Source organism: Zonotrichia albicollis, unplaced genomic scaffold (genome assembly GCF_047830755.1).
Source record: "Zonotrichia albicollis isolate bZonAlb1 unplaced genomic scaffold, bZonAlb1.hap1 Scaffold_83, whole genome shotgun sequence".
In the NCBI taxonomy this organism is placed as follows: Eukaryota; Metazoa; Chordata; class Aves; order Passeriformes; family Passerellidae; genus Zonotrichia; species Zonotrichia albicollis.
In genome coordinates, this window is record NW_027428460.1 from 4,179,394 (window position 1) to 4,197,785 (window position 18,392).

At 48.2% G+C, this 18,392-nt stretch overlaps 2 protein-coding genes across 3 annotated transcripts in view; one reads left to right on the forward strand and one right to left on the reverse strand.

The window, feature by feature from the left end:
• LOC141728045 (uncharacterized) overlaps window positions 1-18,392 on the forward strand; it is a 621,306-nt gene that overhangs the window by 340,435 nt on the left and 262,479 nt on the right. The window lies entirely within an intron of this gene.
• On the reverse strand, window positions 13,121-18,263 carry LOC102067578 (uncharacterized). Of its 2 annotated transcripts, XM_074534361.1 has the most exons (3): window positions 17,895-18,012; window positions 17,398-17,482; window positions 13,121-17,212 (listed from the first exon to the last, which is right to left on the reverse strand). In XM_074534361.1, the coding sequence occupies exons 2-3, from the start codon at window positions 17,453-17,455 to the stop codon at window positions 16,122-16,124; spliced, it is 1,149 nt and encodes a 382-aa protein (XP_074390462.1). In that variant the 5' UTR covers window positions 17,456-17,482; window positions 17,895-18,012; the 3' UTR covers window positions 13,121-16,121. The 2 variants fall into 2 exon arrangements, with proteins under 2 accessions (XP_074390462.1, XP_014130188.2); XM_014274713.3 differs by lacking the exon at window positions 17,398-17,482 and having other exon boundaries at window positions 17,895-18,263.

Sequence of the window (18,392 nt, forward strand, 5' to 3'; positions counted from 1 at the left end):
TTCTTCCACGGAGTCCATGAAGATCCTGTGCTGGGATAGACCTCAGTGGGACCCATTCAAGCCTTGAGACACTTTGGCGTTTTCTTCTGACTTTGACTCCTGGAAAGGTTTGTGCAATGTCCTCTCAGACCCTGAGGTTCCAGGGCTCAGCTCCAAATGCACCATAGGGCTCATAAGGATCAAGCAAGTCCTGAAAAACCATGCTCTGCCTTGATTTCCCTCTGGTCTTGTCCTATTCATCAGAGTGTTTTCCTTTTACTGTTATGGAGAAATATTTCAATGAGCTTCTAAGTAATGTGTAATCCTATTTTAAAGGCTGTGTTTTATTACTGTTCTCTTTTGAGAAGAGGTGATTGCAGCATTCTGTGCTTGATATTGATGTAGGGCCATTCCTAAGGAGTCTGGCTAGGTCAGACAAGTTGTACCTTGGAGCTGACCCAGTGTGGACAACCTTTCCTGACATTCCCTGACCCCATGTGACAAATCATTTTCACTTTAAAAAATTTAAATGGTTTTTAGACCTTATTAAGACCTTATCAAAATACAACCGAAGGGCCTTGATTTTCATGTCTTTGATGTGAAATGAGTTCCCCGGTCTGAATCAATCCTATTTACCATCCCATATTGGGGAATAATTGGTTCCAGAAGTGTTTTACTCACAGCATTGGCACTGGCTTTCACATTGGGTACCACCTCTACCCAATGAGTCATGTGATCTACTATCACTGGCAAAAACTTCCACCGTTGTACCTGGAGAAGCTCAGTGAAGTCTACTTGGATGTTTTGGAAGGGCCTTAAGGCTAGTTCTCGCCTTCCTCTGGGTGTTTTCCTCATGATTTTCTTATTCACTTGTTGACATATCATACACTGTTCAATTACTTGCTTAGCTATTCTGAAAATTCCTATGTAACCCCAATCCCTTAGAAACTGATCACTTAGCACTTGTGTACCCCAATGTGTTGTTCCATGTATGCCTTCTAGCATTTTCTTGGCAAGGTGTTTATTCAACATTTGCCTTCCATCTGCTAATCTCCACTTCCCTTCATTATCTCTCTTGGCTCGCTCCTATTTTAAGGAGTTCTTCCTCTTCGGTCCCATTGAACACAGGGATTTTTTGCATTTCTCTCATGGCTGTTAATACTATTATTAGTTTTTCTGTCTCTAATTCAGTTGCATTTTAAGCTTCTAAATCAGCTAAATTGTTCCCTCGCCTCCTGAGTCGGTCCCTTTTTATGTCCTTTAACATATACCACTGCTACTTCCTCTGGTAATTGTAAGGTTTCTAACACTTTAATCAGTCCCTTTCCCTTTGAATTTATTAGCCCCCTCTCTTCCCAAAATTTTCCAAAGATATGCACTATGCCAAAAGCATATTTTCAGTCTGTATCTATTGTTCCCCTTTTCTGTGCTAATATTTCCAGAGCTCACTTTAGGGCATAGAACTCCCATGCTTAGGCTGACCAGTTGGAAGGCAGCTTTCTCTTTTCTATGGCTACCAATCCTTCGTGCATTATAGTGTGCCCTGATACCCTGTGCCCCTTTATTACACATGAAGATCCATTGATGTACAATCGTCTTCTGCCTTGGAATGATTGATATGTTAGGTCCTCTCTTACTTTAGTTTGATAGTTTATAACCTCTAGGGAATTATGTATTAGTTCCTCACCTGGCTTTCCATACAAGAACTGGGCAGGGTTTAGTTGGTTACTCATGATTTGCTCAAAACCATTGTCTTTTGAGATGGCTTCATACTTAGGCACTCAGGAATCAGTGAGCCATTTCTCAGCATTTTAACTTAGGATACTTCCAACTGAGTGAGGAGTATATACTTTCAATTTTCCCTCAAAGGTTAATTTTTTTCTTTGCTCTATGAGTATGGCAGTTGCTGCCACAGCCTGAATATAGGTTGGCCACCCTGGCTGATGAGGTCTAGGAGTTTTGACAAATAGGCCACTGGTTTCCTGGATCTTCCCCAGTTCTGGGCTAACACTCCATATGGTACTACTTTTTCTACATCTACAAACAGATCGAAGGGTTTGTCTAAGGCAAGAAGACACAATGCCAGTGCACTGACTAATTCTTGCTTTAAAGCTTCAAACTTTTGTTCATCATCTTTTTCCCACCTAATCTCTTCTTTAACTAACTTTTCATATAGGAACCGGATGGCCTGCGTGTATCCTTCAATCCATAGCCTACAATATCCCAAGAGGCCTAAAAACCTTCTGACTTCTCTCTTAGCTTTTGGCCATTAGAGTGAGACTCTCCCCCTAATTCTCTCAGGGTTCAGCAGTCGGCAGCTTCCTTGACACGTTACATGTCCTAGGAATTTTACTTCCCATTCTAAAAATTGGAGTTTCCCTTTTGATACCTGAAGTCCTTGGTTTCCCAGAAAATTTGACAACACTATGGAAGAAAAACTTATTTTTCTTCCTGTCCTGAGAGAAGCATATAATTTACATATTGGATGAGCTTTATCTCAGGTTTGATGGAGAAGAGCTGTGTTCTTCTAAGGCTTGACCAAAGGGTTTTCGGGATTTGGAAAACCCTTGGAGTAACCTAGTCCACCGAAGCTGATGCTTCCTCCCAGAATCGGGGTCTTCCCATTCAAAGGTAAATATATCCCACTTTCCTATGCCAGTGGGCATGCCCAAAAAGCATCTTTTAGGTCTATCACACTAAACCACTGGTGTGCTGGGGGGTACTATATACTATACTAGTATATATATAAGGGTGTAGTACTATAGTACTATATATATATATAGGGGTTATATAGTACTATATATATAGGGGTTATAGTACTATACTAGTACTATATAGGGGTTAGGCATCACCTGGTACCGATTCACTGTTCTTTTGTTCACTTCTCTCAAATCTTGGACGAGCCTGTAAATCCCATCTGACTTCTTTACTGGTAATATGGGTGTATTATGGGGGCACATACATGGTTCTAAGGTCCTGTCCTCAAGTAGGTCCTGGATCATCGGCTGCAGTCCTTGTCTTCCTTCCAGGGAGAGTGGGTGTTGTTGTACCCAAACTGGATGGTTTTCATTAACTATTTTTATTACTATAGTTTCATGTTTAATTTACCTCGGTTTTTTGGTTTTTGCCCACATCATCTCATGAATTTTTCCTCATCTTCTTCCCTTAATTGGAGAAATTAAGTACCATTTTCCCTTTTTCTGGGAGCACGCCAATGTCAAATTGTGCCTGTAAATCCCATCCTAATAAATTTCACCCTGCTTCTGGAACTAATAGAACATCCCCAATTCATATTTTATTTGTTCCTCCAAACTTTGTTTGCTTTATAACTTTTGAGGCTTTGAAACTTTGCCCTTGTTAATGTTTCAAAAGACAGGTGTCAGCTAATCAAGGCAGGAACCACCCCTGAAATGGAAAATGTAAACCCCCCTCCCTCCAAATTGTTATAATTTTTTAAATTGAGGGGGCTCTCAGGCACAGATATGGGAGCAGGAAATAAAATTCTTTAATAGGGAAGAAAATTAAACAAATAAACAATGCAGTACACTAGAACAATATTGACAGAGTCACAACTCAACCTGACACCCTGTGGGTCAGGGTGTTGGTGGCAGTCCAATTGGAAATGTGGCTGCAGTCCTCCTGAAATGGCAGATGTGGTTCTGTTGGAGTAGGAGGTCCTGTAGAAAAGGATGTATTCCTCTGAAGATCCAGTGGGAGAAGAGACAGCTGCTGTTCCTCTGGGGAATCCAGTGGAGAAAGCTGTTCTGGTATTCCAGAATCTCCAGATTATATCTGGGTAGCAATGCTTGGCTCCTCCCTCTGGCCAGAGCATCTCACAATGGGATGGTATACTTCTTATCAGTCATGCAGTGACATTCAGTAGCCCATTATCAATAGATGCCCTCTCCCAAGGGAGGAGTGATTGTGATCAGTCAGAGAGAGAGATAAGGCAAACTGCCCACTTGACAAGACAACCCCCATACAGATGGTAATAGAATACATCTTGCCTTGCAATCTGGAACAACCCCAGAGCCATGTGCCCATCCCAGCTGGTTATGTGATGAGGCCTCCAAATCCCATCTTGAGGGATTTTTGGTTCCTCTCCAAGGTCTCTGAAAATGGAAAAATGTGGTCAAAGGCATTTTCTCCCAAATCTTGCAGTGACAGGCTCAATATTTCAAAATTGAATGAGGGTGGATTTACATTTGTTAGAAAGAGGAGATATTTTACAATTATGAGAGTGGCACAAAATGGCAACCGTTTTTCCAGAGAATTGGATTCCCCATCACAGGAATTGTCCAAGAGCAGGAGCTTTGTGCAGCATGACCCAAGGGAACCCTCTCATACCCAAGGACAGAATTCCTGTAGTGTGGGTTCTCTGATGTCCTGGGAGCCCTCACAACGCTTCTGGCCAGAATGTCTGCTGAGGGCAGCCAGGCTGCTGCAGGGGCAATGACCTCACAGCCATCACCATGGCAGCCCTGTCCCCTGGGCCTGGCTCTCCCCTTTCCTCTGCCCCTGCCTTGCCTCTGCTGGCATGAAGAGTTTTGTCATTAATATCTTGTCCCCGAGGTGCTGGGGCCAATGGCTTCCCAGTCAGGCTCCTGGAGCAGAAGTGGCTTTTCAGAGCCCAGCCAGGAATGAGCCCTGAGGCAGCAGCTCTGCAGGGGTGGCCACCAGGCCGGGCTGCCAAGGGAGGCTTCTGGCCATGGCCTGCAAGCAGCTGCTGCTGCCAAGGTGCCTTTGGTGCCTCAGGCTCTCCCTGGCACAGCTCCCAGCACTGCACTCTGCCCTTGTGCCCGAGCCCTTCCCTGTGCTGGGGCTGGCCTGGGGCTTTTCCTGCAGCAGAACCTGCCCTGCTCATGGCACAGGAAAGGCAGATCCTGCTGGAGCAGGAGGCTCTGCCTGCCATGGCCTCCAACAGCTCCAGCAAGGCCCTGTTGACTTCAAAATTGCTGCCTGGAGCATTATATTCTAATAATTGTTATGGCTCCTGAACTGTGGAGTAAATAACTGTGCTGGTGATCTTTCCATCTGATCATGATCAGAATAAGCCAGAGACATACTTATATAAATTAATCTGGTATTCTGTCATGAATCCTGCAGGACAAATTGTGTTAGTCGAATTCCACCTGTTCAATCATTTACACCTTTGACAAATTCTGGGGCTGGGATTGGATCCAGCCACTCCCAGTCTCCTCTCTTTGAAGGAATTTTAGAAGTCTAGGGGTCCTGCAGGGATTTGAGGAACCATGGTGGCTGTTGGGTGTCATTTCATCAACCTCATGTCTCAGCAGGAGTTTCTCCAATAAAGAAATAAAGCTTTTGCCTGAAGGTCCCACTGTGCCCATGTGTGAAGGTCCGCCCAAAATGAACGGGTGACAAATAATTTTTGGGTGCAAAAATAACCAACAAAGGCACAGGGGTTTTGCAGTAACAAATGAACAAGAGGCAATTTATTGATGGTAACCACAGCTAAATATGCGTTAGGTTAGAGGATCCAGGGAAGAGAAGGGTAGGACAAGGGAAAAAGGAAGGAAAGAAAGTTAGGGAATGGGGTATAGCTACAAAGATGTGATGCCTTCGGGGTCCCGGCTCCGATGCTCGCTGGTACACGTCTTGGGGAGATTCTCAGAGAGGCAGTCGAACTGAACTGAACAGATATACTGTTCTTGGTTGGGGGAAGGGTGGCCGAAATTATGTTTCCATGGAGGGGAAAAGGATAGATTATTCCATTGTTTTCATGGCCGAATGCTCCCAGGTACGTTTACTCTGGGCAGGTTCTCCCCCTTCCCTGAGTTGGGAGGGGGTACAGTCCCAGTCTCTGGAAGGAGGTGGCCAGGGGGGTGCCATGGGGGTGCCAGTAGGGTGCCAGAGGGGTTCTTGGTTCTTTGATGAGGGGATTCGCATCTCTGTTGGTCCGTCACGGTGGTTGAAGACAGGCAAGAGGGGTCTTCTCTTGGAGCGGGGGGGAGCCACCCCAGAGCTCAGTCCAGCCAGGCCTGAAGTTTGGAAGAAAGTCCAGTTCCATTGTTCAGAAAAGGGCAGCATGCCCCCTTCGAGTACAGCATGGCATGTTCTGCAGACACCATCTGTAAACACACTAAATACGCATGAGACTTTCTTTCCCAACTGGCTCAACAGTTTTTAACCCTTCGGTGGTCCTTTTTCTCATGACAATTGTGAGGCAAAAACTGAAGGATTTCCGGATGGACTTCCACATGATCCCGTGACTCACGATTGTCTTGAGGAATCTTCATCAGCAGAGCTCTAGAGTATCTTCGAAACTCGTTGCACGTCAGTAGCATAACCCCGGAAAAGTAGGGATGACAGGAGAGAGGGGATAAAAGGGGAAGAGAAGGAAAAGAAAGAGAGAGGGAAAAGGAGAACCCATAAACATAAACATAATTAATATATTGATCATCATAACAATTTCACACGTGGTTATTTTTTATAACAATTTCAAAAAATGATTAATTTTAACAATTTCAAAAATATTAATCAGTTAAAGCAATATCATTTTTTTAACAATTTCAAAATTATTAAAACAAATCATGAATAATCAAAGCAACAAACAAATCATAGTATAATCATTGTCTTTAAAAATTATTTTCTAAAAATTAAAGTAACTTTCTATAAATCATACTTGGTAATTAAAAAGTTGTTCTAAAGCACATATGCTTGGTTCATAACTGTTTTGTATCAAGTGTTTTGGGGACATCTATTGCATAGAGTACATCAGCTAAGCGGTGTGCATTGACTACAGTTGACAGTTTCTTAGGTTTTTTCATCATGTTCCAATTCAGAATGAATAGGGCTGCTGACAGAATAAAGCCAAGCATAACTAGGATCAAAAGAACAACAATTGGATGGCACACACCATTCAGGACACCTGTGGCAGTAGGTGACCACTCAAAGAGAGTATCCCACCACCTATGCTCAGCATCCTGCTTTACCCTCTCCATAACCTGGTGTATTTGTTTCACGTTGTGATGAACAGTCACCAGAGTCTTCTGTCCGTTCTCCTTGATTTTCTCGAGGATGTCAACCAGGTCCTGATGGAGCAGCAGTTGTCTCACGAGGGTGAGGTTCATTCCGATAGGAGTGGGCATCAGGTTCTGAACCAGTGTGTAGTTGTATTGCAATAGGTAGTGAGAAGTAACTGGAGCTTCGTAAGAGAAATCACATCCTACTATCTTAGTAAAGTTACAAACACAAAAGTTTGAATGATTCTTTGTATCTACCACAACATCTTCTACAAAAACAGAATCACATGTCGTTCTAAAGCATGCACAGCCATTGCCTATGTATATAAGAATTGTCTGGGTATCCTCATGTGGACGAATCTCAAAATGACAGATGTTTTGCTCTGTGTCCAAACAGATATCCTGAGCTATGATTGCATTGCTTTCACAGATGAACCCTTGCTGTTCTCGGACAATACAAGTTTCCAGATTAACAGTTTGCCATTTGTCATCAACCTGATGGGCCCATCCCCTATATTCAGTAGGACAGAGAACAGCTCTGTCATGGTTTAATCCTAATGCAGTAACAGGGAAGACCAAATGTACAGAGGCATTGCGTATGGTTAAGACAAAAGCAGTGGCTGTGTTTGAAATGGGGTCATAGGTAAAGTTCGCCAGGTTCCACCAGGATTGGAATTCTCTTTCAAATTCAGTGGCACTGTCCCAGATTATTTTCTGAATTTCTGTTGGGAAGGTGCCTTCCTCGCCCTCTCTTATAATTGAAGCAGAGACCGACTGCATCCACAATTGTGCCTGGATACAGCTGAGGGCTAAGGAAACATTGTTCTGTGTGGCACTGAGTGCATCAATTACCAATTTGTGATCATTCACGTTCACTCTTTCCCAATTTGGCAAAATGTTTGACAGCAACCATTGGTGCGTCCCTAATGCTGATAGAGATGACCTCAGTGGTTGCTGCAATCTGGTCAGGTCTCTAGTTGTAGCAGCCAATTTGTTCATTAGTACTTCAGAATCAATGCTATTGAGAATTCCCAAACCTGTACCCACAACACCGGTCACATCCCTTGGTGTTCTAGTTTTAAAAGAGCTTCGTTTCCGAAGCCAAGTAGTCCAGCCTTCAAAAGAAGTTTGCAGGAACGAAGAACAGGCTGGCTCAATATCTGAGACATTGTTCTGCATTAGCAATTTTACCTGTTTGAGACACCATGCCGGATTGAACAATATTTGTTGTTGGCCAGTTTTCCTGATCACATAAGGTCCGATCTCGAAAATTATTGGGATGAGCATGACCGGTGGTACGGGTGAAGTGGTAACAGTGGTTTCAACATTTATTACAAATTTAAAAGAAAGGCCTTGAGTGTCCTTGGCCCAAGAACAAATTACCTCTGTAGTGTCAGTTAATGTAAAGCTGTACCAGCAATCCTGTATGCTTGGGTGCGTACAGATTCACTTCTGTTCTTTTTCCCGATCTGTGGAAGCACTGATTGAGATTGCTTTGCTGTAATTAGACCCATTAACCATTCGACATCCAACACTAATTAGTTCACCTACTATTCCTTGAAGCTGCCAGGTTTTGCGTCTTTCCCATTCTTGTCTGGTGTACAACTTATCCTCATGCATAACTACCGTTAGCAAGTTCAGACCCGTGACATCCCCCATAAATCCGGTGGATTGCAGGAAGGCTTGAGACCAGGGCCACTCAAAGGAGTTCCCTGCTGCTTCTGCCAATTGGGGTGTGACGTTAGGAAAAAGGCTCACACTTTGGGTCTGAGAGGGTGTACTCGGTGTGGGTTTTGGTACAGTGGTTATCTTAAGTGTGTAAACCAAGCCTCTTAGTTCTAACGGACTAGCTGTGTCATTCTCCCAACGACATGTCACATAAGTGGGTTTGAACAAAACAAAACTGTACCAGCAATCAAGTGATTCATCATTACAATCTTTTGTAATTGCAACATTGGTGGTTTTGGTACTAGAAACATAACTACCAGCATGTTCCTGGGGGCAACACAGAGTAAGGGCACTTTCCATTTTGGAACACCCCCATTTCTTTGTGGGACACAATGTTGCTGAGGGGATGTCCAGATGATTCCTTCCACCTGCTTCCATAAAATTTCCAGCAATTATGATGGAGGTGGCCTTTTCATGGAGGGTTCCTTCCACATTTCTGCATGTTACCACAATTGACTCACCAACTGTTCCTGTCAGGGTTCTCATCAACTCGTTCTGGTCCCATCTCCACTCATTTGGGTGGTACACCTTGGAGTCATGCTGCACTAGAGTTGCCAGGCTCGGGTAACGGCCCTTGGGATAGGCTCCAAGAACATTGGTGTACTGAACGATGGCCTCGGGCCACAGCTGCTCACCAGGAGGTTGTCCATGAAATTGTGGTAATATGCAGAAAACTATTAGCAAGGTTATCATGTTTCCAGATGATTCTCATGTCCCTCAGGGTTCTCCTGTAAAAGCAAGAACAACAAAAAATCCTGCCACTGAGAGGAAGAAAGGAGTTTAGAATGAGGGGATTATCCAGCGTGTGTCTATGTGGTGCTCTTTTCCAAGAGCGTCAGAGGCTACCCATGCATATTTGTTCAGAGGGGTTTTCAGCACAAGTGGTACCTCGCCCACCGTGGGGAGGTCCACTAAGACAGGTTGTCCAGGGTAGTGTGATGGATTGTTTGCATTGTTGGGACCTTCCAGTGAAGGGATGATGCTTGGAGGTGTGGGGTAAAAAGCAGTAACTTTGGGGCAGCCATTCACCCCCCCACCTGCCATTTACCCCCTTAACAGCCTCCCACAGTCAACAGTCCCAGTTTGCTTTCTGGGGCATAAGGAACTGCTTTAAAAGGCCATTTGTCCTTTCCACAATCCCGTTAGCCTGAGGGTAGTAAGGAGTATGAAAAGTCCACTTTATGCCTTTGGCTCTGGCCCAATCCTGAACCACCTTGGCAGTAAAGTGAGACCCGTTGTCAGACTGAATTTCTTGTGTCTTTGGAAAAGTTCCAAACCACCCCTGCAAAGCTTTAACTGTATTATCACCTGTGGCCCTTTTAAAAGCATCAGCTTGTACCAACCCAGATACAATTTCCACTCCTACCAACACAAAATGTTTACCTCCTGACTTCTTAAAAGGACCAATATAATCTACCTGCCACACATCCCACAAGCCTTTACCTTTCCTCAAATGCAGAGGATCATCCTCTAAAGGATGCCTTTCCAGTCCCTTGCGGCACTGTTTGCAGGCCGATATGCATGTTTTACACATTTCCCTGGTGACTGGCCAGTCGCGGGCGTGTGCTTCCTGGTACAGATCTCTTGCACCTGTGTGCTGTCTTTTTACATGTAACCACTATAATAGTTGATTCCAATCCTCTGAAATAGTTTCTTTTCTCAGGGGGCTAAGCCTTGCTAGTTCATCAACTCTGTTGTTCCATTCACCTGCTTGATTCCCATCTGTTTGATGAGAAGCTACCCAACCAACCAGAAAGTTTCCTTTACTGGCGATTTCTAGGATTTCTTGCCATTTATCTTTCTGCCACACTGGGATTCTGTTAACTTCCCAGCCATTCTGTTGCCAGAAAGGGAGCCACTCAGTGCAGCCTTTGTATACTGCATATGAATCAGTGTAGATGTAAACAGGAGAAGTGTTTTGTGCCTCACGCTGGAAAACACTCCAGAGAGCTATGAGTTCTCCTACCTGAGCACTGCCCTCCCCTTCTGTGATGATTTTTTCACCAGATGAAATATGTAAAGCAGCCGCCTTATATTTCCAAGTCTTTCCTTCCTGCTTTGAAGAAGCATCTGTAAACCAACAGTTTGCTGCTATTTCAGGTGAGAATGGTGGTGCTACTTTTATTACAGAAACAGGTTTGTCTTGGCTACTATCCAGGCTCTCAGTGTCTTGTATTGCCAAGAATTTTGCAGCACCTTCTGTGACAGGAAAGCTATTGCAATAGTACTCTATCTGAGCATACCATTTCCTGACTGACGACTTTTGGGCTATGCCACCAGGTGGAGGGGTCCCATTAGTGACAGCTTTAATTACCTTGAAGGGACCTCTCAAGATGATAGCTTGCTGCCGTGTGATTTTTTCTACTTCAAGGGGAGCTAAGCTAACAACAAACAATCCTTTTTCCCAGGTAGTGTATCTTTTCTCAGCATCTTTAAAACAATGGGAAAAGAAGCTGACGGGCCTTGTTGGACCCTCAGGACCTCGCTGCCAGATGTGTATTGATAGCTCTGAGGAGGCAAATCCCCCTTCCACCTGGAAAGGGTCTTTAGGGTGAATGAGCCCCAATGCCTGATGTGCTGTGGCTTCAAAAATCAGTAATTGTAATACTTCCTCCTGAGAAGGAGTCCAATCTCATTTGACTCCTTTCCTTAGTAAGTTGTAAAGGGGCCTAGCAATGATGGAAAAATCTGGGATGTGTTTCCTCCAGAATACTAACGGTCCTAAGGCTTGCTGGAGGTCTTTTTTGTTTTCGGGCATTTTTATTTGCTCTAGAGAAGTTAAAGTGTCAGGTGGGATGCATGTGCTACCAGATCGCCACCAAATTCCCAGAAATTTTACTTCCTGAGAAGGCTTTTGAATTTTTTCTGAGGGAATCTTTAAATCAAGGCTCTCCAGATGAGAGATTATATTCTGCTGGAGATCCCCCACCTCTTTAATTTCCTCTCCTCCCACCAAAATGTCATCAATGTATTCGTAAACACCTACAGTGTCAGTTTTACGTATTTTTTTCTAATTCCTTAGCTAAAGCATGGTGTGCTAGTGTTGGAGAGTGTTTGTATCCCTGAGGGAGTCTGGTGAATGTGTACTGTTGTCCCTCCCATGTGAATGCAAAGCGGTCCATGTCCTCTGGCTGTATAGGTATCATGAAGTGTCTTTGACATCTATGGTTGCCATGATTGTGTGAGCTTTTTCTTTTATTGAATTCAGTTAAATTTGGCACTGCTGCAGTCAGAGGATCAGTGTTGACATTGAGCCTACGATAATCTATTGTGAGCCTCCACTTCCCGTTGGGATTTCAGAGTGGCCACACGGGTGAATTGTATGGGGAGTGTGTGTTAATTATTATTCCTTGGTCATGCAAATCTTGAATAACCGGTTTGATGCCTTCCCTAGCTCCAGAAGGCAAGGGATACTGTTTCACATTGATTGTTTTACTATAAGGCAGTGTTGGTGCAGTGTGAAGCAGCCTAATGTTAAGTGGCAGAGTGCCAAAAGACCACAGAAAACCCTCAGTGTCTTCCCACTGCTTTCCTGCAAGGACATCCATCCCTAGCAGATTATTCGGAATGTCCCCAATTACCATTTTGACAACTAATTGATTTTCCTCTCCAGGGAGTGTTACTTTGACCAGAGCAACATTCATTGATTCTATGGTTCCTAAAGCATTAAGAATGCAGCATTGCCTTTTTGTTGGAACAACTCCACACTTCTGCGCATCTTTATGTGTTAGTGCAGAGATCTGGGCTCCCGTATCAGCTATGAAGGTTACCAGAACTTTTTGGGGCCCGTGATAGCTGTGATTAATATATCTCCTGATTTATTTTTTGTGAGCATTCATAAGTAAACCCAACCTCCACCCCTTCGCTCACCTGTAAGCAGTGGAGATATTAGTTTCCCGAAAGTTCTGTTGGTGTAGATTCAGTGTTTGTGTTTTGGGGTATGGGCGGGTGTGCAGTTATGTTGCTTAGGCTCTGTGAAAGAAGTTGCGAAAGAGTTACTTCCAGCTTACTGCCAGTGCTTTTTAAGAGACATGCAGCCAGGGTTTAACTGTCCAAGTTCTGTGAAAGAAGCTGAGAAAGAGTTAACTTCGGCTCACTGGCTGTGTTCTGTGGGATGGACTGAGATGTACTGTGTGTACTGTACTGTGTATTAGAATGGGGACCTTAGGGCATCGGCCTGGCCGTGCAGCTCACCAGGGACCCTCAGAAGCGACACCTGGGTGAGAGGGGTGTCCCCAAATGTCCCCAGGGCAGGGAGGGTGAGGGGGGACACACAGGGCGGGGAGGGGTGGATGTGGCGGATCTGTCGTGGGGCGCTGAGTCCCGACTGGATGATAACAGGGGCGCAACAGAGCCCCTGTTGCAGCTCCGCAGAATCCCAGCTACCAGGGGAGGTTCGGCGCAGAAACAAAAAGGCAGCAGCACGGGCCCTGCGGTGGAACTGGGGGAACTTTATTCGATGGCAAAACTCCCTGAGTCTGTAGCAGGCTCCATGGAATTGGCCAGGGCCCCATAGAGGGCTGAGGCTTAAGGATAGGAATTGTTGAGTCATGATGAAATAGCAAAATAAGCTCCTGTCTTCCGCCTCTTGGACCCCAGCTTATCTCTGCAACCCCATAGGTCACTTTCCCCCAACACCTACTATTGGACAAGTTTGGATCCCTTTGTACCCTATAAAAAGGGGCTGGTTTAGCCCGTTTGCCAGAAGAGCAGTCGCTCAAACCCTTCACAGACCCCCCAATAAAACCATCGCTGTGGAACGCCAGGACCTTTCTTCTCCTCTCTTGTCTGCTTCCCCCAATAGCCTGCCAGGCACCTTAGCAAGCAAAGAGCTGGAATTCTAAGAGAGCTGATAATCACTAAAGAGCTGATATCCACTAAGCTTGCTTAAGGTAGCCATGGCTACGAGCAGCCTGGGTATTTGGGCTCTCTGTCCCCAGCAGGGACTGAGCTATCCAGCCCGTGCTGCCTTGCTCGGGGGCAAAACCTGCCCTGCAGGCTGAGGGGCAATGCGAGTCCAGGATCCCAGGACCCTGAACAGAGGGCAGACAACAGCTTATAAACGGGGGGTCTCGGGGAGGGTAAAATCTCTAGCTAATCGGGGGAACTGGGGGTGGAACACAAGGCAGGGAATACAATGTGTAAACCAAGGAAGGACTTCAAGGGAGGAGAACAGCTTGAGTAAACCGGTGGGGTTTCAAAGGATACAAAACTGACAGGGAAGTTTCTAAAGGGGAGGGCAGGTTCGGGCAGAGATTGACATTTAATGGAAGGAGGAGTAAGGAAGGTTCTGGGGCAAAGGTAGGGGCAGGAGGGGTTAACAGCTGGGAAGGGGGGGAGGTTTGAAACTTGGCAGGGAGTAGCTGGTTAACAAACAGAACTAAAGTGAATAACAGGGAGGACAATACAGAGGGGTTGCAAAACCACAAATTACACAGAGAACCTGCCAAATAAAGAAAACACACTACAAGAGGTGGACATCCTGGAGATGTCCTCAACTCCTTAAGGGACACATCAGGATTGTCCCCAGCAGGGGATTTTGGGATCCCTGATGGATTTTTGAGATCCCTGATGAATTTTGGGAGGTTTTGGGATCTGTGATGAGTTTTTGGGGTCGCAGTACCGGCCAGCATGCGGAACCTGTCACGATGGATTTGGGGTTGGGGCTCTCTAATGGGGTTTTTGGGGTCCCTGGTTAATTTTTGGGATCCCTGATGAATTTTCGGGGTCACTGACTGATGTCTGGGGTTGCAGTCCTGGACACCATAAGGGACCTGTTGCAGCAGGGGCCACTGGAGGCAGCAGCCGGGGCCACCCTTGGGGACAGCCTGTGGATCCTGTGGCTCAATGTCACCAGCAACAGTTCCGTGGCCGAGAGCCTGAGGGGACTTCCAGGGGGATGCGTGGACATCATGGGTGAGGAATTTTGGGGAGTTCTGGGGTGGTTTGAAGTGGGACCCTTAGCACGCACGGGGAATGGACCCAAAATGGAGGGGAAGGGACTCAAAATCAAATGGTGTAATGGGATGTCGTGGGGTGTCACAGGTGCCGTGGCAGGACTCTGCCTGTGCCAGGGTGGGCGCAGACACTCAGTGCCAGGAGCAGCCATGGGAACATCCTGAGGGACACAGGGACGCCCTGCAGGACACGACCCCAAGACCTCGGGGACTTCAGCCCCACCAGGGGTGGGGGCAGGGACACAGGGGGAGGGACAGGGACACACAGAAGGGGACAGGGACACACGGTACAGGACAGGGACACACAGAGATGTGACAGGGAGCCATGGTGGGGGATAGGGACATACAGAGGGGAGGGGACATGATGCAACCACGACACACATCAGGGGACAATGTTGCCACACCTGTGTGGATGCTGCCACCAGGATGCCTTTGGTGACACCCAGTGCAGGGCAACATGACCTGACAGGTGACACTGACCTTTTCCCCTGTCCCCAGCCTGTCTCCAGGGGCAGCTGAGGTCCCCTGAGTGCAGTGGCCCTGGGACACCCTGGTGGCTGTCACTCACTTCCAGGCCACTTGTCACCAGCTGAACAATGTCCCCACCCTGCCCTGATGGGTGGTGACATTCAGCTGGGACACCGCGGTGGTGACAGTGGGGATGTGGCGGCAGGAACTGCATCAGGCAGCGCTTTGCCATGCCCCAGATGAAGGTGCTGGTGGCACTGTGGTGGTGGCATTGACACTGTCCCAGTCCATGTCTCCATGCATGTTTCCCATGTTCCCATCCATGTCTGTGTTCCGCCATGTCCCACATGGTCCTGTCTATGTCCATGTCCCCCCATGGCCCTACACATGTCATTGTCCCCCACATGTCCCCATGCACGCCTTAGTCCAACTATTATTTCTATGCCAGTTTTAGGGCTTTGAAAGGAATGAACAGAAACCTTTTTGTTTCAAGGCAAAAAAACCCCAAAACGATTTATATATCCCTGCTGGCAGAGCATCCATGTGCTTGGCAGGTGGGAAGAACCTTTTTTACAGGGGTTTCCACCCAACTGTCTCGAAAATTGAGGGTTTTGCCCCAGTCCCTCCCCATTTGGCTGTGGAAGATGCCCGTGGGCCAGAGAGAATTAAAACGATGGATTTATGTTGGAGAAGACCTCCAAGGCTATCCAGTGTTGTTAAGGCCACCAGAATAGGCAAAAAGTGATTTTTTTTCTGGGGTCAGGAGTGGACAAATCAGCTCTAAAAAATGGATTTTGGATGTTGGTCTGTGGATGTGTGCAGGTACCCACAGGGAGCCAGGAGGATGTGGAGCCCCCCAGCCAGGTGTCTTCCCAACAGGATCACCGGCACCACGGATCACCGGGGATCACTGGGGATCATCCAGGGTGGATCTCCCATAGGGGATGGAGCTGGAGCAGCACAGGAAGCTCTTCCTGCACTCAGGGCACTCACAGGACTGCCCTTAGTGGTGGCTCCGTTGATGGTGGGTCACGGCTGAGCTATGCCGGAATCTCTTCCCACACTCGGGACACTTATAGGGCGTCTCCCCGGTGTGGATGTGCCGGTGGCTGGTGAGGTGGGTGTTGCGCTTGAAGCCCTTCCCGCAGTCAGGGCAGCGGAAGGGCCTCTCGTCTGTGTGAGTGCGCAGGTGCAGCAGGAGATGGGAGCTGGTCTTAAATGCCTTCGAACATTGATCACACTCGTAGGGCCTCGCCCCAGGCCTCTCCCCGGTGTGGATGCGGCGGTGCCTGATGAGGGTGGAGTTGTCCTTGAAGCCCTTCCTGCAGTCAGGGCAGCAGAAGGGCCTCTCATCTGAGTGAATCGGCTGGTGCTGGAGGAGATGAGAACTGGTCAGAAACCTCTTCCTGCATTTATCACACTCGTAGGGTCTGTCTCCAGTGTGGATTCGCTGGTGGTAGTTCAGGTTGCAGCGCTTGCTGAAGTTCTTCCCACACTCTCCACACTTGAAGGGCTTCTCCCCGGTGTGGCTCCTCTTGTGGACAGCCAGGTGGGAGCTCGTCCTGAAGCTCTTCCCACACTCAGGACATTCGTATGGCCGCACCTCTGTGTGGATTCTCCAATGGATGATGAGGTTGCATCTATCACTAAAGCTCTTCCCACATTCTGAGCACTTGTGGGGCTTCTCCCCATTGTGGCTCCTCTGGTGGACAGTCAGGTGGGAGCTCGTTCTGAAGCTCTTCCCACACTCGGGACACTTGTATGGCCGAACCTCTGTGTGGATTCTCCAATGGCGGACCAGGTAGGATCTCTTGCTGAAGCTCTTCCCACATTTCAAGCACTTCTGGGGCTTCTCCCCATCCTGAAGCTCTTCATCGACCACCAGCTCTGAGCTCCGGCTGCCTCCCCAGCCCAGGGTGGGTCTTTCCTCCTCAGATCCCCGTGATCTGTGTTTGCAGCCCCTCCTCGTGCGGGACCTCCTGGGCTTTTCCTCCCCGTTGGGTTCCTGTGCTGTGGAGCTGCACAAAACAGCCTCTTCCACAAGGTTCTGCTGTGGGGATTTGTCCTCCCTGCTCTCCATCCTCAGCTCCTGGTCTGGGGGAGGAAGGACAAGGAGAGGATGGGATTTATCTCCGTGCCACAGGAAGGGGGAAGGAGATCCCCCAGTGCATCCCCAGCAGGACGGCTTTGGCAGCAGGGTTGTCCTGCAGCCGGGGCCCGTGCTGGGCTGGGAGATGGAGCAGGAGAGAGGGGGAAAGGGGCACTGACTTCCTCCTCACCTGCCTGGGGCTCCCGGGCCATCTTCCTTTTCCTCACAGCCTTTTCCTCCTCCTGCATCTGGCCAAGATTTGGGAATGGGAAATCCTGGTTTAGGGGAAAACAAGGGCTGAGCGCGTTGGGTTTGATGGTCCCGCTGCCCAAGTGCAACTGGAGAAGTCAGCGCCCCTTTCATCCTCGGGGGCCCGGAGCCCGCTCATCCCCAGCCTCCCGCACCCCTCCAGGCAGCCGGTTTGTCCCCCGGCTCCGGGACCGCCTCTCTGCGCTCTCCCCGCTCCGGGGCTCCCGCTTTCCCCCCCGGCTCTCCCAGAGATCCCCAAATCCGTGATTGCCGCTGTGCCCGTCGATACCGAGAGAACGTGAGGCTGGTCCCTCCATGGGAAATGTACGGTTCGGCTTTGGCGTCCAGCAAGAGTCACAGATCCTCTGCCCCACGAAAAAACCCTCCCGGAGACCCCCCCCGCGATGGATCTGGTGCGAGCTCCACCATCCCGCTCACCGGCGGCTCCTGGAGGGGGCGATGCAGCAGGAACTGGGGGAGCTTCGGCCTGAGCGGCGGGGGAAGGCGGCGGGGAAACCAACGTGCCTCTGCTGCTCCCCTTCCTTCCGCTCTTCCTCCTCTGTCCCTCCCCTTCCTTCCGCTCCTCCTCCGCTCGCAGCCCGGCCCGGGCAGTGACAATCCCCAAAAGCAGCCGCGCTCTGCCCTGGGCGGGTTCCGAAATAACCCCGCTCCGCGCAGAAGTGGGAACGATCATGAGATCAGCCGGAAGGAATTGGGAGCGCTTTCCCTGCCAGGTCCGCGCTTACTGGGAGCACTGGGAGGGAACTGGAAGGAAACAGCGCCCGGAGGCGGCTGCAGCCGGCGGTGGGCGGCGCCAAACTGAAGGGAGTGGTTATGCAAATACAGGAACGATCGCGCGCTGGGATTGGTGGGCGGGAGCAGCGCGGGGTTTGCTCGGTTATGTGAGGGCCGGGAGGGGGCGGAGCGATGGCAGCG